The following is a 25256-nucleotide window of genomic DNA, read 5'->3' as shown; positions in this document are numbered from 1 at the left end:
TTGATTTTGTTTGATAATTTCAATTTCAAAAAATTATTAACGGATTTTGTATATTATATATTATTAGTGGAGAAAGCGAGGGAATTAGCCTGAGACTTTGTTGTAACAATTTTAAGAAGCTCAATCCTGTTAGTTTATGGGACCGATAATTCAACCGCAGGTGCTGCATGTGTAGTTAGCAAAACTTTGATTAAGAACCGCACTCTTAAAAAGTTGCTGAGCCAAATAGATACAGTTTTGATACTGAATACTAACTAGGAAGTTCGTTAAGTTTCGCGGCCTGTTTTAACCGCTTTTATTGCAAGTGGAGGTCCTGTTGCAAAAGTTTTGATGAGAAATATTTACATAATGAATGGGAAACAATGTATCTAAATTAACTCGACAATTTCAAACTTCAGCAAGATTGAAATTGGTTAGTTTTGAAGCCGTTCTCGACATGCAGGCGGTTACCACCTCATTCATGGCAGATTTATTATAGCATCCTTTAATATTAGACCGTTTCAGGGTGAAAAGTGAAGAAATGAGTGGATGAAGCTGTTTTGTAACAAAATTGAAACTTTCAAAAATTCGCGGTGAAAATATTTTTATGGACATTGAAGGTTTCCAGGCTTTCTGACTGTGGTCTAGGTTGGTTGATGATTTTACTGTAGCAAGCCCGGAAACCTCCAATATTCACATTGGCTCCGGCCATGAAAGCCGACAGTAATTAATCCATTTTTAATTACATAAACTACTCTCTGTAACATAACAGCATCATTCAGTCTAGACCTTCTATTTAATGATTTGACATTTATTTTATTTTTGTGTCAGTATATATATTTAACAAAACTCTTTACTTATATATTTGCGCGGGTGTCAATTAGTCATCTTTTGGCTTAATTCTTATCTTTTTATCGAGTGGTTTGCTGATATGACGGCTTATAGTATGCACTATTACTTTGAGCATCTTGCCCTTTGAGCGGCGGAGTCATTTCTTTCGTTCAACTACATAACCTTTTCATATTATTGCACGACAGTCCCTAATCTTCTTTAATCTTCGAATCTGCTCTCTGGTGTATATTATTATTAACATTTGAATAATTATCAAGTGCATGTCAATGCCAAAGGGAACGTTATGTTTAGATCGGTTTGACGTCATTGGTGCATGTGATTAGAAACCAATGACTTTGAAATTGCCCATTTATTCAAGTTTTGCAGTAGTCGAATTGGTAAATATTTAAAATCGACGGTAATTATTTATTCGTGGATTTTCGGATGTTTATGTTTAATAGAGTGAATATTAAGCGTACTTTAATGTAAATAAATGGTTAGTCTGCGGTATAAAGTTTGCAAAACGTCTGAGACTTACCAACGAGATTGCATTTTCTGCATCCACTTTTCTTAATGCTTCCTTCACCAGATCCATTAAGGCCTTATTACTATTAACGGCTTCCTTGCCTCCCTTCAAGAGCAGCCCATTAGCTGAAGCGAGAGCGAGAGCCGCAACTTGAGGTAAGGAGTCCGGTCTCGATTCGAAAATAACAAGCAGCACTCCTATGGGCACGGTGATCTTCTTTAATTCCAATCCGTCTGCTAGCTTAGTTCTTATCAATACCCTGCCCACATTCCGATGGCTCGAGTCGGCAATCTGATTCAAGCCGACGGAGAGGGTCTTCAATTTGGCCGGCGTAAGGGAGAGACGGGAGAGTAAAGGTTTCGACAAACCCGACTTCGTTGCCTCCGATAAGTCTTTCGCGTTCGCGTCCAGGACGTCGGCTTGTTTTGAAATAAGAAGGTCCGCCAATGTGTGGATACAAAAAGCTCGCTCTTCCGGTGTCAAACTTTGTAACCTTCTACTTCCCGAGCGTGCTGAAATGAAACGTTTTCAGTAAAGGAAATTTTTACGGCATTATCGATGCGGAATGAATAGGTAAAATTGCTCGGTACATTTCTGTTGGTAAACAGACAACTATTCTCCTTACAGTTGAGTTAGTGTGTAAGAGAAATAAAACTTGCATCAAAGATATGTACCAGCAAATTTCCCGCGGGAATGTTGTCACTGTGGTTTTCTGAAATTTACATAAAATGATCAATGACATCGTTATGCACAACATATAAAACATTGAATATATAGGTATGTAACCACATTCTCACATGTTCTGGATTCATGAAACAACTTAGTAATTAAATGATCGTCCGAATGTGCTTTTGCACGCAGGAGTGTGAAATAAATCATTACATTCCTCCTTTGATAAATGTTCAAAATGTTTCTACGTTGAAACAAATGTGTAACGTAGATACTTTAATGAAATTTACAAAATTAATTGTGGATACTTACAATCCTGACATTGGGTATGATTATCACCGGTCCACAAATATTACAGAAACAAATGGAAATTTGACCCCGAAACTTAAAATTAAAATTTAGAAACACATTTTCTGACGTAATGTGCGAAAATGCCCGTTTATGGATTATTTTATTGATAAAGATAATTTTACCGGTAATGACTGACTAAGTTATTGACTTATAAGTTATAAGGTCTTCACGAGTGAATGTTTTGCAGTGTGATCTAAGCATTGTACCTATTAATTTCTTTTGTGATTTACCTTTTATCTTTTTTTGTTAATTAAGTATTGTTTTGTTTCTATTGTAAATTAAGTTTTTCAATCAACCAAACCCGTAGTTCCTTCGCCCTTTTCCTCTGAGAGGGGGCAATTCAACTGACTAACTAGAAACTCACTGATGTAAGTAAAATTTAGATATATGCTGACCTCCTAATATTGGTCAGGAATTACTCAAGTGGTGATAACTTCCATTACAGCCATTAAATGTAAACTTACCATTTTCAGCCATGGTTTCAACGGAAACCGAGCCACTAAAAGTTGTATCGGTGAACAGCGTTCCAACTTTCCGCCCTGACATAATAGTTTTAATAGCTTTCTCTAGAGTTCCGTTGCATATAACCACAGTAACTCCCCTGTCGAGTGCCCATGTGGCAGCATTAACCTTAGAATCCATTCCGCCCGTTCCCACCTTCGACTTTTGACCAAATTGAATGGTGTTTCGTACATCGGACGTGAATGTGTGTATCATTTTTGCGCCGTCTTCCCACGGTGGCTTGTTATAAATTCCATCCACGTCAGACATCAATATCAACAGGTCGGCTTGCACTTCGGCAGCGACCATAGCCGCTAAACTATCGTTATCTTTGAGACTTATCCCTCTTTTGCCACTTTTACCACCTATAGGCTCATCGACCTGTAAATATTAAATAGACTGGTTATAGATTAAAGTTAATTTATTTTAATAATAGCGTAAGGGGGAAACAAATTATCGAAAATATAAATTAAAGCATATTACGGAAGAGTTTCGTAGAATTTAATAAATTTAGAACATTATTTAATATCACAGAATATTTCTTGAAAATAATTTGCTCGAAAAAGGACTTTCTCGAAATTCATTTTCTGGAATGCTCATTATGAAGAATTGATCGGTTAATTAACTTATGAAATATTCTTGATATGTACTGCTTTTCATTACAATGACATCTACAAAGCGGAAAATTTCTGCTTATATTTAATATTCATTTCATTTGGGAATGTCACCTGTGGAGGTGGTTCAACAGCATCGTTTGTATTGATGATCGGAACAATGTTAAGACTAATCAGTTCGGCTAAAGTGCTCATCAGATTTTTTCGAGTTTGTTCATTATAAAAGTCCGGTTTTGTCACAAGAACTTGGGCTATTTTGACTCCATACTGTGCAAACATAGCGTCGTAGAGTGACATAAGTCCCGACTGGCCCACAGCTGCAGCTGCTCTTGGTTCCAGTAATGTTCCTGTATCCTGAAATAAAAGATCGATAGCATCAGTTTATCGGCCTACAAATCATCTCATACTTTGAAAGCACGTTCATGTTAAAGTAAAAAACTCGTAGAAAAGTTAACCAATATTGATAAAAAGCTTATGAATTCAACCAGTTTAATTTTTCAACCCTTAAATACGACGACACGAATGCCAAGTTAGGCGAAACTCGTATAAACCGGCCTGTTTTAACTTTATCTTAGAAAATTGAAATAAATAGGAGAGAAAACGTATAAGATAATGTTTGTACAATACAAAATTTACTATAAAATGTTCAAGAGAACATGCATGCAAAATTAACAACTTAAACAATAGAATGTTTAAAAGTTTGATGTTTGAATCGCTTGTTTTCTGAGTTCATAAAGCTTGCGATACATGTGTCCAATTCAGTTAACAATTATAATTTACAAATAAAAATCTGAAAATTGTAGAAGGAAAGGAAATGTATAGAACAGTGTTCCATTTAATACGAGAGGGTTATCGCGAGTTTAATTTACATGAAAACAAAGAGCGTAGTCTAAGTCAATATTTTAATAATTGTTGTTGCTGATTAAGAGTCCGCTACCTGTGAATTAATGAATTAACGCCGTAGAAGGGCGAAATCATAAATCCTGGTTGTAGATACAGTCAAAAGTCACCGTTTGGACCGTTAATTTAGTAGATTAATGACAGGTACCTTCCGTTTACCAGTTCACAAATGCTATAAATCTTGGTTCCAATTTACTATGTCCCAATTCACCCCTACATTTACAAAGATCTATTGAATCATATGGCAATAATAAAATAAACGCGGAATTACCGTTTAACTGCTTAACTTCTTTACTGATGTAATACTGTAAAGGAAAAACAATAAAAATAAGTTTTCTCAATTTTTCCTTAGCATAAATAGTTAGCATGTTTTACTAAATATTGGCTTCTCCAAATTTGCTAATAATCGACACCCTAATATTAAATTTACCATTGAAGAAGAAATAAACAATAGCTTTAATTGTTTAGAACTAATTATAACCAAAAATAACAATAAATTCCAATTCAATTGGGAACATAAGTGTGATATAGGAAATTTCAACGTATACACCATGAGAATTGATGCTTGGGAGAAATGTATATTCCCACGTGTGTCTACCTTGACAACTTCCAACAGTTAGTCGGTATTCAATTCATCTCTTATTAAATATTCATGTTAAAGCTTCGAATGTTAACTGTTGAAATAAAACGAGGGTTAATACAATTTACAGTTATTTCAAAAAGTTTATGTATACGTCAAAGGGGGTTGTAACGAAAAAGGTTGTAAAGGTCGGACAGACAGACACATCACACGAAAAGTTTTGCCATTTCTGTTCGCGAACTTTGTTACATAATAACCGAAATGGATAATACTGCAGAAGATATTTTACACAGTTTTGGAACAATAAAAATATTGAAAAGGACCAATTAACTTTAAAATACGTTTAATTTGTACTAAATAACAAATCTCTACAGATATCCTTTTCTATGCCGTCAAAAATTAGGATAAGTACCTAAGGGCACATCACAAGAAATAAATAATGGATATTATCATCGAGATGGAGTTATTAGTAGGTACCATTATTCGATTCTTTACCGTAACGAATGCATAAACGAGAATGTTGTACTTGATGGCCAACGACAAACGGAATTTGATCATGTAAAATGACGAAATAACTGTGGGGTGCGGAATGTAAAATATTTGATTTTCTTCCTTTGTGCTTTTGGAAGCAATTTGATCGCAGGGATTTTCTAACATATAAGCTGCTAGCAACCCAACATCGAAATTTACATATACCTGTTTTGAATTCATGAATATATGCAACAATAATGGAATACAGAAAGTGTTATGGGTATTTTACGTAACACAACCTACTGATATACATATTCCAACAGGCACGGTTCTCTTATTATATACAGGTATATAGGAACATAGTTACTTCTTCGTCATCATTTATTGGCAATATACTTTGTATTGCTGACAATTTCAATACGCGTACACCTTTTTGCTGTGCTTCGATCGAAATGTTGAATAAGAGAATAGGGTACGTTACTGTTTTTCGAAATCCGACAAACACTGGCAATGATTTGGAACATATTATCGAATATTACACTCACTTAATATTTGAGAAAACTGTAAAGCCGTTTCATAATAACGTACAAGTTTCATTACGACTGAATCGGTACAAACTCCAGAAAACTGAAAAGTTAAGACATTCAGAAAATTATCATTTTAATTGAAGAGATTACTTCATGGAATTAAAATCACAAATTGAAGCGGTAATATAATAATAACCGTTGAGTTTCCGCAACCAAGAAAGAGAAATCTCGAACTCCAATTTTCTTATCCTACGTAGAATAAACTTACTTATATTTGCCATTAATATATCGCAAGTTTTACCACAGAGACCAAAGTTTATTAAACTTATAAAGAGTGGGATTTGTAAATAACGAAACAAATATAAAACAGTTACTTAATTAATGGTTGTAATTTAATTATGTTTTGTTGGTACCTAATACTGGATAACAAACTAAAATTATCGGCTCAAAATGTACGACTGAGCTAAACTCAAATACCTGTACAGTTTAATTAATGCGATATTATTACAGTGGAATATACCTACAAAATGTGTACATTTACACACAGAACATTCCTTTTGCTTGAACGAGGCACGAGCACAATAATAACTTCCGGTCGTCTTGTATGTACATAAATTGCACAGCTTGCACCATACATTGCAGAAAAAGGTAAATAGAAACGGGTAATGTTTAGATGTCTGACGTTCGAGATAACCGCCAACCTAAACACCAATTGTCCACGTTCGAGCTTTATGTGGGACAGAATTTGTAGAATGGATATGTGCAGGAGCAGAAGTGTAGGATGTTTTGTTGTCAGGAGGGTCAATATGTTTTCTCCGCGAACGATAGTCTAATCTAGGTTTTCTTCTACCTCTCTTTTATTCTGCTCTTGCTCCTAATGTCTGTAACTAACTCTTCACGTCTCAGAAGGTATTCAACCATCTCATGCCTTCCTTTCCATAATAGAGCCCTGTGATCTCCTCGTCTTTTTAGTTTAAAGTTCGGTTTTGTATAAGAACAAGTTTGCTTTCCAATTATTTTATGTTGGAAATAAAAGAATGATTATGATTTCCGAGCTAGATCGTTGTTGTGAGCCCTAGATTCTGCTATATCTATCATACACTTGGCAATGCCGCCCCTGGTTGTTGCGATTGGCGGCGATGTCACACAAAAGCAGCTTAATGTTTGTTCTCCTAACTCCTGATTAATGTCCTGCAGGATCTTGTACATCACGTAGTACCTATCAGTATATACATGCAGTTTCCTAACCGAAATCGCTCCTGTTATGTTTCGTATAAGTTCAGCTATATTGTTTTTAAACTAAAACTATTATTGTTAATTAAATATATCGTTGATGATTCCATTAGCGATTTTCGGCTAAAGCTGCGGCTTGCATAAGATAATACCTGAACTGTTTGAAGAGACAACAGTTCTCGTTAAGCTGCTTGTGCAAGTAGCGCAATGCGAAATAATTTACAATTGTATTGTTGTTTCGTTTGGTCATGTGTTAAATATATATCCCTAATAGAAACTGCTCAATAACGTGGTACAGCCTCATTTCGGAGATAAACACAATAGCAAATGCAAACTATCTGTATCAGTCGCTAGACGATTTTCTTGGATGTACTTGTTTTCTTGCGTTTGAATATGCTAACTCCATGTTAATATTTGGAACATTGGCTTTGCTGTCGCCTTTGCGAATGCCAGGCTAATCTCTAAGCCATTACCACCAGCATTATATAAAGCGACTAAAATGAGTAAACCGAAACAATACTGCCATTAATACAACCATATAATCATAGGCGCTTATGTTTATGTTAAATGGAATATTGCCTATATATATGTATAAAATGTGGTGGTACATTTAGCGAGTGAAATAACGGTTCTAATACATACGGTTCGTAAATGCGTTTGCCTTGTTTCCACTAAAATTACTAAGGCTAACCGTCACCCAACTGTTCATAATCAATTATCACAAATTAGTTTCATAAACTTTATGGTGTGTTCAAAGTTTTGTTTAAAATTCATCCAATTCTTCATCGTTGTAATAAAAAAATTGTCATTTTCATAAGTTTCATAGTTTTGAATTTGATAAAATAATAATTGGATTGGATTTCTGTGGAACTGAACTAAATAAAACACTAAAATTGAAAATTCTACCTAGAAACGTTTTTAAACACCTAAAACCCGTTTCGGCACCCAAGATGCCACTCTCAGTAAGAAATTAACGAATGATGACACTAACTTTATAAAACTAAAAATCAATCTTCAATTGACAACATTCAGTGAAATCGTTCGTATATTTCTGTTGGAGTAATTTGATTATTCTGTCCGATAGATTATAATTTCCGGAGAAGCAATTTCAGTTAACTTGTTCCAACTCTTAGCCATTTAATGCCAATGTATGCAGCAATTCCTTCTACGTACCTATAGTAGCGACCAATCAAAATTCGCTGAAATTTATTCAATTCGAAAATGTAGAGACATTTGAAAACGTAATCAATAATGTGAAACAATAGACAACCTAATTGACAGGCACGGACCGGACATTCCATATCACCAGCAAAACGTTAAGCTATGCCAATTCTCAGGAATAGCGAATTCTAAAGAGACGAAAGGTCATCACGTCTGATATTACACAGTGCTTTGCTCTCTAGAATATTGAATAAATTGTAAAATTAGGTCATGGCTTTGATTATACAGATTACTGTAATTGCATGATCCAGAATTTATTTCTGTCGACAATCGAATAAGGTCGGGTTAATGCCGAACGCCGGGTCAAAACCTCGATTATAATACATACTTATGTCACTTTTGGTTTCTGCAAAAGAACAAAGTAGTTCTTGGCACGGGTCAACTGCTGACGAAAGAATTTTTACGCCATCTTCAATAGTTCTCCAAATCTACTCTCCCAAACGTTTACTCGTCGATTTCAAGAATAACACGAAATATTGTTCATACCCAAAATGTGCTGTTGTAAAAAGCGCCTGTTTTATGGAATATTTATAAACATTTTTAATGAGTTTCTCCGGGGCTATGCGGGTGACATTTTAAAATGCTTTGGTACAACTTTTGTAATTAAAAATTTTGAATAGTTAACTAACTTTATATACCTACACATTTTGGAGCAATATTAAGTAAATCTGTAAATACTGCTAACTACAGTTTTTCATATTAATATACAATATGCGATATTCGAAAAAGCTTGTTCGTTGGAAATGAATAACTTTTTTCTATTAATTTTATAGTGTGGAGTTATTTACTATTAAATTAGTAGATTTTATTTAGCTCTTTTTTTCTTGAAAAGCTAACAAAATAATTTCGTTGTTGTTTACACACGTGCCTAAAAAGTTTTTGCCAAAGGGCACCTAGCTAAAAGTGGAACTTTTATTTATTTAGTACTTTTCTCTGATGGCCTCTTTCACTAAGGAGGCCACTAGCCTTCTCAAGACATCTTCTTTATCTGTTGTCCAACTTTTTCACTGAAACAAGCAGAAAGGAGCAATAAAAGATGTATTAAGGGCGATTTAGTTGAAATGCGTCGCTAGTGCTGTGCCGAAGCTTTTATATGGGATAATATTTCGGAAGTATTTATCTCAATAAATTATCAGCTTCTTTTGTGGAAATCGAAATGGAAATGCACGCAAAAGAGTTGCTAAACGGATATCGATAATAATATATAAGTAGTGAATGTCATTTTAGCTGCTTATTATAGGATCCACTTATTATGAAAGGACCTTGTTGAATATTCTTCAATCCCACAATATGTCTATAGATGGCGTTCACTATGCTGTTCGTACTTATTCCTTAAACGCTGTTTAGTTAGCAGTATGTATCTTCGTCAGTGTTCTATCGAAGCTAGATCCTGAATAGTGTGATACAAACTCAAACGAATAAGGTTAGGGCGTTTTAATGGTTAATGCGACTAAAGTAATAGTTACATTATCATTCTTAGTTCCTTGCTACGTAGCACATGAGTGTGGTATTTATAAAATGCGGTGAAAATTATCCTCGCCAAACAATTTGACAATGTTGAAGCAGCTTATTCTTTAATAGCGATTATATGTTCCCCTTCAAAGTGTATCAATTATCCTTATTCTAAATGTAGTATTTGACAGTTTCGCTGAATGTTTGGAAGAGATAAGAATACTAAAATGGATGTTATTGGAGAAAATAAGTAAGAAGGTTTTCATAAGATACCTAAGTTACCTTTGCAAGATGATATTGTTAGTGTTAAAATGATTCTGTTGAGTGGCTACTTTGTTCAGAATTGTTGTCACGAATTTAGCAAATATACCGATTCCAACTTCAATGTGGCATGTGATTCTTCGGAATGAAATTATTCTGAACAGTTGTGGCGTTAGATTTAATTAAACTAAGTAATATATCGTATTCCCACTACATCACTTACTTGTGTGTGGTCCTTTGGAGATAAGGTTTCTCTCATGGAAAGTGACATCAGTAGTTCTTGAGCCAGTTTCTGTTTTCCAAAGGCAACTGCTCCACTTGTTACCATGATACATTCTCGCCCTTCCAATTGACATTCTGCCACCTACAGGTATAAAAGTTGATCTTAAAATGATGTCTAAATTTAAAACAACAAATCTTAATACAATGCCAAAGTTCAGTCCTTTAACATTTTATAAAATTTTTTGGTAAAACGCTAGTATATAACGCTCTATTATTAAAGATATTAAATTTCGACTCCTTTTGTTTAACTAAATAGGTTTAGTAAAAGTTTTTTGAGCAATTGTTATTAAGACTGCCTTCATTCACTCAGTAAAATTTTCTGTGGTAAAGTTGATTACCTCACACTCCTATTCTTTATCACTGTCCTGCAAATATCAACATGCACCTAGAAAATACTATATAAAATACATTCTAGACGCGTACACGATGCAGAGAATCATGACAGGAATGATTAAGTTACCAGTATGAAATTGTCTTTGACATTTGTACAAATGTCATTTCTACATTTTTGTGTGCAGAGGTGTGAACTCTTCTGATGAATATATATGCATATATAGTGTAGCGTCTGTGCTGTGCTATCGTTATTTTCACATTTCGCTTTGAAACACTATTTCTATTTTTTGGCTTGGATCCGTGCACCACAAAAGCCATTATCGCGAATAGACACACCGACATGCATGAATTGAAAGCGTCTGATAAACAAGAACGAAAACGTAGATTGTGTTAATTATTTTATGGAAAAAAACGGATTCATATCCAATTGAATACATGACCGTTTTATTTGGAGGAAACTAGAAACCAACGTTACTGTTCTCTTTTTAAAATTCTCAGTTAAAATAGATATATTCCAAAAATAATTTCTTTAAAAATATTCTATTTATGACTGGTACTCATATAATCATACCATCATCGTCATTTAGTATTCTGTCTCGCATTTCTCGAAAACTAGAGCAGTCTGCATCTCTATTTTCAAGCTGTAATCTAATCTAAGGTCGTCCATGACCATCTTTGCTCTTGTTTCTGCTTCTAGTAGATCTCTCACTACCTACTTCTTTATGCCTCAAAAGTCCACCTCATCGGGCCTATTCTTTATTAACTTTCATAGCGTCCTCTGTTCTCATTACTTCTTTTCACGAAAATTTTGATAGGTATTCTCCTAAAAAGCGCTCAACTTCCAATTTCTCCAGATTTTCTCGAAAAGTTTGTATTTCTTCAGCATTCTTATGAAGTTTCAATTTATTTTAAACAATATAAGTTCCCTAAAACCACGCAAATGGTCCCGAGATAAGACTCATTTACATGCACGTAAAATAAACCTTATCTAGATCGTTTATAAGAAGTTAATCTTCAAGTTTGTGTGACTAGAAGATAATGGGGTGGTGGAATTATTGTAGTTAAGCTTGGTTTAGAATCGGAGTTGCATTTTGCCGCACAGTTTGAGCATTTTGGAAATAATTGAAACAACCTGCGGCGATAGAAACAATCGCAAGACGGAAAGGGAGGCACAGAATGCTTCGTGTTTCTGGTTCAGTCGAATCATCCTTTAGTACCGTTTTATCAAATTAAAGTGGTATAAAAGGAAGAGAAAGCTTAAACATAAATTATCGCAATAACAAATTTAAACTTAGCACAATGCTCAAAATATAGGAAAAGCTGTTCAGTGACCTACAACAAGAACAGTCGATTGAATGTGTGATATTGGGGAGGGGTGACCGCTAAGCTATAGATATTGTTTGATACTAAAACTGTTTTAGTCTGTTAGCCTTGTAAACAGTTCGATAGTGCTCTATGTTATTTTTTTATTGCATTGTTCCAGTTTCATAAAATTCCTGAACCGTTCATCGAGTGAAGCCGCGTCGTTTTGCCGGGTATCAAATATTCCCGTGTAAAAATCCAATTTGTTGTGACAACGGACGTTTAGCAGGCAACTCGGTCCACAAGGATAGAATGGGCATTTTTGAGTTTATAATCGTTTCCAAACTGTTGCTTTAGAACGAGAAAAGGGATGTTAATTTGTACGCTCTCTAAAAAGGAATCGGTGGATTTTCGCCAATTTTTATGAATATCTGCTAATTTAATAGGAAAGGTTAGAAATGAGGAGGGTAGGAGAACCAAACGGAGTTGTGAGAGTTAATAAGATATAGACGAGACAAGTTGGTAGGACACCTTCTGAAGGGCTAATTAGAGACATATTAGAAACAGAAGCAGGGTTTAAGTGGATGAGCGATATGCCTAGATTGGATTAGAATAAAGATGTCGGTTGCTCTAGTTATCGGGAAATTTATGTAAGTTGAACATAAATCGCAACTAATTCGTATGTTCCATAATATACGTTCCACCTTTTTTTACAAATGTAGTACCTATATCTATAGCGTTATGAAATGTTACCACCACAATCAGGCGCGCTTCCATATTTTGAATAAAAGTTTTGCGTAGATAACATACTATTTGTAGGAATAATATAGATACGTATCACTAATATATATTACGAAAAGTTTAAATCCATTAAACTATGGAAACTATTCATTCAATAATTTAAATCGGACTTGATTCAAAATGTCGAACAAAGAAACTAATTAATTAAAACGAATGGTTGTGTTAGGTCAATGAAACATATATATTAAGTATATGGAAAAGTGACTGATTTTGGCAACCGACATATGGAATTTAATAATTAATGTGTTTGCAGTAATAATATTAATCTATAGCCGATAATTTAACTCAATCTGATACAACGCATACTATTCTATCATTAATAGTTTTCAATTTCACTTAATGCTACAATCGAGTATTAAGCTCTCATTCGTACATTTCAAACATTCAAATACATGTACATAAATTGTGGTCTGCAACCTGCATATTGCGATAATCAGGCAATAAATTTAAATTATTTATCTGCGAGAATTAGCTGACCATTAACACTTCTATTGCAGTTATATATTAAACAACAACAGAGGGAAGACAATGTGAATAACGAAACGCGCAGTGTCTGTTTTGTTTAACTTTTTCCTATGCCGTTTTCCTTTTCCAGTACTCCGAAAGCTATTCTTCAATACTTTCCTTTGACATCCTCATATGTTCCGGCGATCATTGTCTCTATCTGAATATAACATATTATATCTTTAGCAGCTTTTTTGCTTGGTCGGTAATTTATCGATACTGCCTCTATTTGGATATATTTTTGTTGTTCTAAAGTTTGTTGACGAATGTAAATGCCACATGAATCTTTTGGCAAACTAAATAAAGCTCACAATTACCTAATAAAGTAGTTCTTTCGAGCTGCTCTATCAGTTATGATCAATTGTTTATGTTTGACTTAAGTAATAACGATTTATTCGTGTTTCATTGATATTTCTCTGTTTACTCAATTGATTTTAATTTTTTATATTCGGATATAAATTTACGGCATTCTTCTTCTTGTGGAAGCGTTTTCGTTTAGAGCTTAAGCGAGAGATGCAAACTGTAACGTATTTAAACAGTTTAACTGCCGTAAAGTCTGCCATCTCCGTTTATTGTGCGGTTTCTCGATGCTCTAATCACAGTCGTAGTTCTCTAGACTGGTCTTTATCGGGTGCCTGGGCTCCTAGTCAGACATTCAGTATCGCAAGTTTAACGTATCCATCGAAGCACGTTCGAACTTTGACAATTCGAGAACTATCCAGCGCTTCGAAATACCTACCACAGTATGTACAATTCTAGCGTAATGTTCTACTCTTTGAATTTGATTTACCTAAAGTGGGTTAGGTTAATAAGTAACTATAGACACCGTATTAAACGACATCTACAGACATTTGCCGCTAACGTGAGTGTTCAATAAGGTCCTTTTCAGTCACCGCTCCACCTTCACTTTAATAATATTATCACTGCTAATCACCACCAGCTTAGGCTGTTTGAAATATTGTCGACTGAGCAAGAACTTATCTGGGTTTGGTTAGGTTACGTTTGCAAGGAGGAAGAAGGTGTATTTAAGTGAGTCTTTTAATATTGAATTGAATTGTACTTATGTGTGTGTGTTTTTATTGCTTTCCATTCTGCTAAATTGCTCGTCAAATTCTTTTCTTCCTTCTTTTTTCCTTGTGACCTTTACACTTGACTGCAACCATATAAATCTTAATAATTCAACCACTTCTGAGTATAAATGTAAGCCGTAGAGGAAGCGGTAATAGAAACCTTTACATCAATATCCTTTATCAATAATACAGCGGACACTCACTGAAATTAGCTTTAATAAAATTTTTAAAGGATTTTGTTTTTGGGGTATCACAATAGATATCACAGCGTATGTATATGTTCCTACACGAAAATAAATTTAACTGCGTTGTACTTCTTTACTGTGTCCTTATTAAATGTATATATACCATACGTATAGTCAAACTTTAAAGTAGTTTCAATCGATATATCCTTCATATGTTTACGTATATGTCAAAAATGAAATGTGAGCTTCCTTTGTACACATCGAGGATGAAGGTTTGTTTGTTTTCCTATTTATGAAACTTCCAAGATTATTTTTGCTTCAGATTTATCCATTAGGCATTAAAATTAAACTTGCTTATATCAACAAAAATATATTCCAGTAAAGGCGGTCCATTTCGGATGAAAAGCGTTCGAATGGTATTGAAGTTTACAAAAGATTTGTTTATACACGTAGTCTGTTTAATCCTAAGTTAGAAACTCTGTACGATTAAGTTTGCCAGGCAGAACGTTCTCTTTTTTTAGTCGGAATAAAAGTTGAATAAAGTTGGTCAGGGTAATATCTTCCGTTCTCGAAAGTTAAGCTGGCCGTGCGTTGAATAGCTTACCAACTTTATTAAGATTTTCCCTTAAACGAAAACTTGGAGCAGTTTTCTCTGCATCATTTTCTGTCTTCGGACTATTTCACATGCCTAACCGATATTGAGCTGCTTCTTCACAACTGATACGTAGGTATGTTATTCAGAACACAAAGTTAGATATAATTTAAGTTCACACCACTTGCGTACGCATAAAACGATATAGGCGTAGTCTATAGGAGCCCAAAATTACGTTTTGAAACGTATCCGTATTGATTATATGGACTACGACTGAAACGCAATATTTAAATTACCGACATAACAATCATTAGAATTTCTTGAATACATTTGCGGAACATCTTGATTTTATCTTTCTAANGCCGTGCGTTGAATAGCTTACCAACTTTATTAAGATTTTCCCTTAAACGAAAACTTGGAGCAGTTTTCTCTGCATCATTTTCTGTCTTCGGACTATTTCACATGCCTAACCGATATTGAGCTGCTTCATTACAACTGATACGTAGGTATGTTATTCAGAACACAAAGTTAGTTATAATTTAAGTTCACACCACTTGCGTACGCATAAAACGATATAAGCGTAGTCTATAGGAGCCCAAAATTACGTTTCGGAACGTATCCGTATTGATTATATCGACTACGACTGAAACGCAATATTTAAATTACCGACATAATAATTATTAGAATTTCTTGAATACATTTGCGGAACATCTTGATTTTATCTTTCTAAATTCACTTTTTTAACTGACTGAAATGATAACCTCACCCACTTGACAAATGTGGTTTTACTTAAAGTTTCTCCTGATGAGAAATTTCGTCCATATTCACCTGCTCAACGATCGATGCAAGTCTGCCTAATGCAAGACCATGTTCATCTTCTCTTGTTATTACTGCACTTCCTAATTTGACTACAAGACGTCGAGCGTATTTCAGTTGACTCCGATCTGTAAATGTAGTGTGCTTCCTATCGATAGCTTGTGTAGCGTACAACTGTCCATTGTTCTGAACCTGTAACAGAAAAAAAGGCAATTATCACTATGAATGTTGCTATTGCATTATATTTACACACCGAAAACTTTTAATATCGAAGCTTAAGCAGCCGAACGCTTATTTCGACATGAAAAATTTTCCTTACGAATAGTATAAGAAAGCAACTGAAATTTTTATCTGTGTTGATTAAGGCATATTGTTTCATTGAAGAGAATTAGTAAACATATACTGCTGTTATGAAATAATATGTCTTTTATTTGTAATCCTGTCATAGTCGAAATTGAGTGTAAAAGAAAATGGTTAGTCAATAGCTGGTTGAAAAAAAAAGTGAAAATTTTCGCTAGTTTGGATCTCGTAATTCATGTTGGCTCGAAGGAGTCGGAATAAAAAAAATGTAAAAGAACTTCGGTATAACCTACCCCATTATTAATTATGAAAGGAAGACAAAGAACCTTCTTAATGTTTTAACTAAAACCATTGAAGAAGGGTAGCAGCACGGTTCTGTTAATTAAAACTGTTAATTGCGACATTATTTATAGAAATTTAATGAGACGCTTCTAAAAGGTCGTTTACTGCTAATATTTTTCTTTTAAACTATAACGAAAAATGTATATTTTGTACATAAACATAATACTTTTTTATCATCTCTAAAACTAGTGGACTAATTCTGAAAGTTCCTTCATTCTAGGATATTTTTTTAAAAAAATAAGTAGGTTTAGATCATTTTAAATCTTAAGTGGGTGTATATTCGCTATTCCTGACTATCCAAATATCAACTGGATGGTGTGACTTCTGTAATATACGAGGGGTGTCCAATAGGGATGATAATTGATTTGTGTGGGTATGTAAATACGTAACTATATCAGGTAGCATTCACTATCTATGAGACAAGGTGACTTTAATAGATATCTCAAAATTTCAAAAGCTTTCCGGAATAGCAGAAGAGCATCGAATCCTGATTGAACCGGCAGCACAAGAAATCTGATACAAAAGAACTTATTAGGCAAGAATTTGCGATTAGTTTGCACAATTCAGAGGTTGTCGGATGATTTTGTACGGGTCGCTACTCAACGTTCGGAGTAGAGGAATGTAGTGATTTAAAAAGTGGACGATGTCATCATGTTTGATCGTCGTAGAGGATCCGTTTCTCAAAGGGAGAGCCGTCTGGGAGTGTACGAGGGATTGAAAGAACTCGCACAGATTGACTCTGATTTTTTGTCATAAGTTATCGCAGGAGATTAATCTTGGCGTTACGGCTGTGACCCCGAAGCAAAACAGCAATCCAGTTACTGTTGGAGACCTACATAGATACGACTAAGAAAACACTGCCCAGCAAGTGAAATTTATTCCTCTCAGAACACTATATTGTGCGTGAATCAAGATGAAAATCTCGAACTGTGGCAATCAAGAGACTGGCTGTTTCATCTCGTATAGCGTTGAAAATCAACCCCATGCGGCATTATTTCTCAAGAATGATGAAAAATTTCAACGGAAAACATTTTTGCGATGCAGAGGGGGTCAAAAAATCGCTAGAAACATCAATAATGTTATATATGTTACAGTATACTAGATATTCAGGTACATGGTGATTGATCCGATTGCTCTTCATTTCCATAAAAACGCAGTCGTTGTAATACTACCTTCGTCAGACGTATTGTATTTTCCTATTTCCATAATATAAAGTGTTCTTAGAATTTTTTATTTTGACGGTATAATGTGATAAGTAAACAGATGCCTGTAAATGGATGCTAGAAAAATTTCCGACTTATCGGTATCGATGAAACCTTAATCTAGGACATGACTGATCGCCGTAAGCATCTAAAGGAAAAAAGTGATTGATATTTCTCGAAAACTGAATTACCTAACTATAGAAGAGAAAAACGATACCCATGAATAATTTATTTAGTAAGAATTGTATATTATTTATGTAATGTGCTGGATTCCAAAAGAATTCGTTTATTCAATAGTGACTTATTTCCATATAAAAAGCAGAACTAGAATAAATAGAAAAAAGGTCTAGACTTGGTTTAACTGGAAACTGGTTATTTATCATTACATTGTAATGTTAACTCTATATCACAATTTACAAAATGCTAGTTATTCGAAAAGTCTATTGGGTATTTATAATTTGAAAATTCCAGCTTCAGGAGTTATTCGAAATATTCGCACACCTCTGGTAAAAGCATATTATTAATAAAACACATTCTGCGTTTGGACAAGTCTACCCTCAATTTCAACCCTCAAGTACCAAGTAGATTTTCGCGAAGAATGTAGTCAAATTTGAAAAGCATCGCAGGTATTTAATTATTATTCATCTTTATTAAAAAATACAAAATCTTACTGGCGAATGTTAAATGGACGCTAGGGAGTACGTTTTGCGTATAAGAAAATTGGCATCATTAAGAGTGAACGATGTCGCCCAGAAGCTGCATCAGCATCAAGCATCGCGAACTGGCGCAAACTCAATTTTATGCAAACCGTTATAGCTATCGCGCGACTACTAGGTTGTATGTAGGTAGGTGATGATAAATCGAGCGACTCCAATTGAAATTTAAATGCAGAAATCCCTCGGGTCCAAACGGCACGGTTTGCGTTCGCAGGTACCTCTACTTTTGTGACTCTCGATCTCTGTCAGCGTTGCAAATGGAAATTGTGTACCAATGTTTTAACAACTTGACGTTTAGCAAATTAAAAAAGTTGGATATCGGAAGCAATTGCGAATGCTTGAAACATCGATCGCAATTCACTTGTTCGTATTTCGGTTACTCTGATCAAGTTACAAACGATTAGATACGAAATTTTTAGAGCGCACTTTTAGATGAATTGATTTGTACGACTTTATTTTAACAATTTTGTTACTAGAGCTCGATGATTTTTGAAGTTACGTATATATCTATCGGTTAATGTGTGCTCCACATTTCTGGCATGCACGTTCCAATAATTGTAGGTATTCTAATACACAGACGCAGTGATTGTTACAAAAACGTTTTACTAATGCAGCATAACAACCTGAAGAAGCTTTTCCTTGTACAACATCACATTTTGTTAAAATATAATAAGAATCTATACCGTACTGCTTATTTAAGCTTTGATGTGCTTCATGATGGTTATTCGAAAGATATGATAGATTTGCCAGTAACGTCACAAAACATTAAATTTAACATAAAATGCCAAACTTTGAAAAGAATCGAATCGATAGGAGGCCTTGTTGCTGGAAAATCACTTAGGCAAATTGGGAGACTACCGAGGGAATAGAAAATGACGAAAGTTTGAACAATTTCGTTTTCACATTCAAAAAACAACCTTAGCAGGATTCGCCTCTTTGTAAAATTAAAGGTCTTGTTTGTACGAATTTGAACAAATCATGTAATTATATATATACAGTAGGCAAATCAGAAAGTTTCGTCTTGATTAACATCAGTTTATCGCACCTTGCTCTGACAAGTGAATGTAGATTAACGAAATGCAAATGAATTTTGTCACTTTCAAATTTATTCTGACCGCTCAACAAGATTATGCTGGGTTTGCATAATTTTCACATTCATCTGTGCGTTTCGCGGTTATTACAATTCCTAACCCGCCAGGAAAATGCGTGCGAATTACAGCCGATGTCATTTTCACGAACAGGCCACAAACGCATAGTGAAGTGAAGCTGGAGAATCCGTTTTATGGTCGTGATATGTGTCCACGTGATGAGAATTTATTCAGGAATACGAGAACTTAAACTAGGTACGATGAGATACATAGTCCGTCCAACAAATACACGAACTCTGAGCTTCTACGATTGCGTTACACAATCTGGTTTCTTTGACGGAGTAAAGAATGGAAATGAAAAATATGTCGAAAAACTCGATCCTAAGTGAATGGTGCGCTGCTCACTTTCTTTATAAAGTTGTCCATCGCGAATTTCTTTCTGAAGAACGAGTAATGTTCGTAGAAATTGTTGCATGCATCATGATAATGCGCCTAGACATCGAACAGTAATTGCTTCTGGAGAGTAATTCTATCACCACGATCCCTACTCACCAGATAGTTCTACGAAATTTCTTCTTGTTACCCAAATGTAAAATAGTCATGTAAGGGTGGCACTGGAGGACGTTGGAACGATAAAAAGTAAAATCATGAGGCAGCTAAAGACCCTGGTCTCTGAAAACTTCCAGAGATATTTAGAACAGTGGACACGGCAATAGGATAAGTCTATCTTTGTGTCGAAAGTTAAAAATTGGTTCGCTCCAATCTACCTATGTATTTGTTGTATCAGTTCCATATCACAACCTCAAACGGGTTTATCCCATTTAATCCTAGAATCTGAAGAAATCTCTACTTTAGACTACCCTAATTGATACATAGATTAACCATTATAATTTCTCACGGAATTCGAGCCAACCTTTCCTGACATAAAGTTACTTCTTATAATGAAGCTCGTTTAACTTTTAATCGTAAATTTCTGGCCTGCTGTGGCTTCATATCTAACAAAGTTTAGAATCAATACCTTTCAAAGAGCCTCTCACCGCGATAAAAGATGATAACGCTTGTCAAGGGAATTTGTTTCTCAGAAAAACAACCTTTTAACGGCTGGGGACGTTTATATGTGAAATATGAGCATCTTTATGTTTGCCCAATAAAGTTTGTTGATGTTTTTCTCTCCTTGTTTCACTTTGAAATGCAAAATCGATAACAATAAAAATTCCAACAAGTCTAGAAGTAGCGAACTCTCTTATTAAAATGTTTCAAAGACTTTCAGACAATAGCAATTGGAAATTTTACTACACGGAATTAAAAATTTTATCATTTATTTTTTTAAATAGAAACGATCACCAGCTCAAGAACTTTTTTATTTTCCGTTATCGTATGCGTCGTTCCGTTTTATCTTCCTATTGCTAGTTTAATATATGTATGCCTGTTAAAATTGGTTTTCCCCTTATGGCAGCTCTGAGCTTCAGTTGTTTGTTTACAAGAAGGGTCGACGTCTACGCTACGGCTTAAAAAAAAGTTTTAAATCAAATCACGTCTTCACTATTATTGACGTTTAAACGGGTCGTGAGTTTCCATTCTAAAAAGCCAATTGAGTAACAACAGATTAAATTTTCATTTAACTTAATCTATAAAGAAAACGGCACAAACACAAATACTATATTCAAGATTTCCTGAAGAGGAGCATTAACTGATTAAAACGTCGAGCACTTGCAAAAATGAAAAGGATTAGATTTGTTTGTTTAGTAAATTTTTTCCTGGAGGTACTTCTAGAATGACTCGAGTCTTAGACCGGTTGTCCACGAAGCCGAACAAACTGTGGTCGGACGGTTCGGAAGATGATTAAAACGACGTGAACCGTACTTAAGTTTTTTATTCCGTATAAACCATATCGAGCGCAATTAAAGTACCTACATATACAGAGAGTCAAAATGTGGACTTCGCGTGATTAGGAAAATGTAGTTGAATAACAAAAAGGCGCTTGTATCGACTGCATCGCTTTTGAATGCATCCGGATATTTACAGCAATCAGCAAAAAGATGCGTTTAAATGTATATATTATATTTTCTCTTCACATATGACAGATTCAAGTCTATGAATTGAACATAAAAAGGAAGTTTTCACACACATGCAGCGTATGTATCCTCCATGGCCCTTCTACAACACTCACCTATACGTGGTCGATCTTTATCGTTCAACTGTCGTCGTTCGTTCCGACTTCAGTCTGATCGGCTTCGTGGACAACCGGCCTTAGTTTGAAATGAGTTCTTGTATTTTATCCTAAAAAGACTTGAGAAACGGTAGCTGGGGAAATAATTTTATTTCATGTCCGACAAGACCCTTTCTTTTCCTCTCTTTTAAAATGATTCAAGTTCTTTTCTTTCCCTTTTTTGTTGTTAATTATGCAAAGTTTTGAATTATTTGTCGACCATGTTTCTTTTTGATTGGCGTTAAACGAATAATGTAATTATTTTTACACAAGTTTCTGCCGAGGGTCGTTAGAAGCTGTCAAAAAGATTTTCATTCCATTCATTAAACTTTTATATTATAGTATAATAACGAACGTAAATACTTGAATCAATCTTCGTCTGTTGAGCGTTTATAGCGAACTATAAATCTGTGAATAAACGACAGAGTTTGTTCCTGAGAAACTCAAAAGTAAACATTAAGTGGCACAATTCTTCATGTCAGTACGCTTCAGTAAAATTATATCAAGATTACTTTCATACTAAACAATTAGAGATAAGGATGTTTTCAAAAAAGAAACATTTTTTAATTGAATCGAAGAAAACTGTATTTAAATTGATAAGGAATTAATTATTATTTTGAGCCTTCTCCTCCGAACAAAACCCTGAATAACCTTATAGTTGGTGCAATGCTGAACCATAACTGGATAGATTAAATAAGTAATTCAATAAAACTAAGACAACACCGGAATTTTATTATAATCATAAATTTATTATTTTGAAATAGTAAAATTTCATGTAGAGTATCACATTAGTAGACATAGATAAGTTGTGTTCCTCACTCGGTGTGGTTTCCATTTGGTAATTTTAGCACAACAAGATAGATTTAAGATTAATCAAATTGGCGATGTAGTAGTGACAACTGAGGCGTTGTAACCGCGACTTAATACGATACGTTTACGTGTATTATCAAATAATCTAAAATGAATAGACTTGATAATTTGCGTTGAAAGCTGCTTTAATGGTACCTACCAACACGGATTCCATTTTCTAATGCTAAATCCCATTACGATAAACTGCGTTCAAAAGTGGTGTCGTACATTTACGGAGATAAATGACTATGGGGAAGCAAAAGTTGTTACAATTTTGAAAATTTTAAATTCTCATCATATATTATGTACCTACTATATTATCCACGATAGAAGTTCGCAACTGTGTACCAGCAAGTATAAATCAGATAAAGGTTTTACCATAAGTAAGTGGAAATGTTTCTCATTTTTTGTTTGCGGATGTAAAAATTGATAAGAATTGCAATGCAAGGTATGCAATTTTGATGGTATTCGTAAAATTAAACTAACAAATTGAATAAAAAACATGGATTTCAATCGTTGAATGGGCAATTAAAAAGGCAATTTCTCTCTAAACCCTGTTCGGGATTTGAAAAAACAAGCGCATTTATCTGTTTATTCAGTTACATTGGAACACAGCAGAAATTGTTGCACTGCCATTTAAATAATGAATCGATTGCGGCCAGTGCGATATCTAGATTAAAATTTTAATGACAAAGGCGCATGAGGCAAATGTGAGGATATTTATCAATTAATTTTAAAAAAAGAACTTTTCCCTTTTTCGCTCGGAATCTGCAAAAAAACAACGGCTCTTTGCCCTAATTGGTTAGAATCCCACACAAAATTGTTCATAAGCAAATTAGCTAACGCAATATCCAGCTTTTAAATTTCTGAAAAAAAAAATGTAGCAAGGAAAGAATTCAACTCGGAACTTTGATTAATATAACATTGTTAGAGATTTGGAATATCTGTATTCCGAACCAAGTAAATACTTTTGTAATATTTACGTAAGAGACATTCTATATAGTTAGCTTTATTTTGTCCTGGAATGGTTTTAAACAAACCTTTGAGAAAAGGTCTACACATTATATGTAAACAAAACTCTACATCAAAATTTAAGCTATACTTACGTGTAAGCTTTTCTTCTTAAAATAACACGGTTCCGTTGGTAACAAATATTTAACAATGTCTACAAATTCGCTTAAAATTTTGCAAAATGTTTTCATTTAGAAACAATCGCGTATATAAACTAGACAGTGACCATGAGCTTTAACCTTTAAAACCAGATGATTGCTTACGCTTCCGCAGTTTGCTATCGCCCTAATTAAAGCGATATTAGTTAAAATCGTCACTGTGTTGAACTTTTCTCGTTTAAAAATAGGATATGAATTAATTTAATTATTGCGACACTCGTCCAATTTTTCGTGTTGGATTTGTTCTGTTATATTTTTAATTTCGATTGCTGTAATGTCAAGTTTTTGACTTTTTTGATGTTTTACAAAATCTTAAAAATATGGAANTATTATGACATTAGAAAGATATAATTTTATATCCGTTGCCCCACGTGAACTGCAGATAGAATAATCACTTCTTTATCGTTATACTAACGTTTAAAAGGTCAGACAACCAAAATCATAAACAATCTAATAAAAAAAGTACGCAAACGAAGGATTCCTGGTTCGTTATTAGCAATTCAAACTGTAACTATATATTTTTCAACAGAGAGAATACCTTTTATTTCAGTGACGTTTTATTTTATTTATTTATACTTGAATGAAACTATTTCAAAACATTCTATGATAATAGTAAAATTAAAGCCAACAAGTTCAGTTTGGCTTCAAATATTTGTATGCACGTATAAAAGCCTAGTCAATTGTGAGGCTGTAAGAAACTTACCACTGTGAAAAATTTATCAGTTTAGTAGTCAATATCGATCAAATTGAAGTAGATACTTTATTTTTAGATATTTTTAAAATTACTTCTTCTTACGTAAAGCTCTTTTAGCAACAGGCCTAATAGCAAAATACATCAAAGAACTGTGATTTTGATAATCCTACAATGTAGATTTAAATCGCAAATTTAGACTGTGCTTGCAAGACTCGTTTCAACGGATACAATTATTTATTTTTTCTCTTATGTGCACGTATTGTGCCCTCTTCGAATAGCCTCCTATAGCTCTAAATGTCATTTTCGTCTTTGGGTCTAGGATTTACATATTATGCCTGAATTTCGAGTCAACATCCCATTTCGTTTGGATACCACAACCCTCTGACAAACGGAGGGACGGATAGTGTATCTCTAGATTTATTGTCGCCTTGGATGATGAATGATGAATTTCTTGACTACACTTAGTAGTTCAGTGACATTAAATTAAAATATCAAAACTAAATAATGGATATCTATAAACAAACAGTTCAGTCTCTAATAGCATTGATTCTTCAGCAAATACGGAAATTGAATAATAATTTCTTTTGTTTTTACCTATTTATTTAAAATAGACATTTGAAAGTTTCCTTATTTTTGTTTTCATTTATGTACAAATGTATATCAAGGTTACTATAAAAGTTTTATCA

General features: G+C 34.2%; 1 protein-coding gene across 1 annotated transcript in view; it reads right to left on the bottom strand.

Annotated features, from left to right (window-relative positions):
• Window positions 1–25256, bottom strand: part of LOC108739410 (delta-1-pyrroline-5-carboxylate synthase) — a 51333-nt gene that overhangs the window by 11029 nt on the left and 15048 nt on the right. Inside the window, exons 2-6 of the mRNA XM_018473302.2 lie at window positions 16014–16193; window positions 10340–10480; window positions 3586–3825; window positions 2821–3238; window positions 1349–1848 (exon numbers count right to left, since the gene is read on the bottom strand). Coding sequence (XP_018328804.1) covers window positions 1349–1848; window positions 2821–3238; window positions 3586–3825; window positions 10340–10480; window positions 16014–16193 — 1479 coding nt within the window. The remainder of the gene's footprint in view (window positions 1–1348; window positions 1849–2820; window positions 3239–3585; window positions 3826–10339; window positions 10481–16013; window positions 16194–25256) is intronic.

Source organism: Agrilus planipennis, unplaced genomic scaffold, assembly GCF_000699045.2.
Source record: "Agrilus planipennis isolate EAB-ADULT unplaced genomic scaffold, Apla_2.0 scaffold123, whole genome shotgun sequence".
NCBI classification, from domain to species: Eukaryota; Metazoa; Arthropoda; class Insecta; order Coleoptera; family Buprestidae; genus Agrilus; species Agrilus planipennis.
This window is presented reverse-complemented; position numbering and strand designations above follow the sequence as displayed.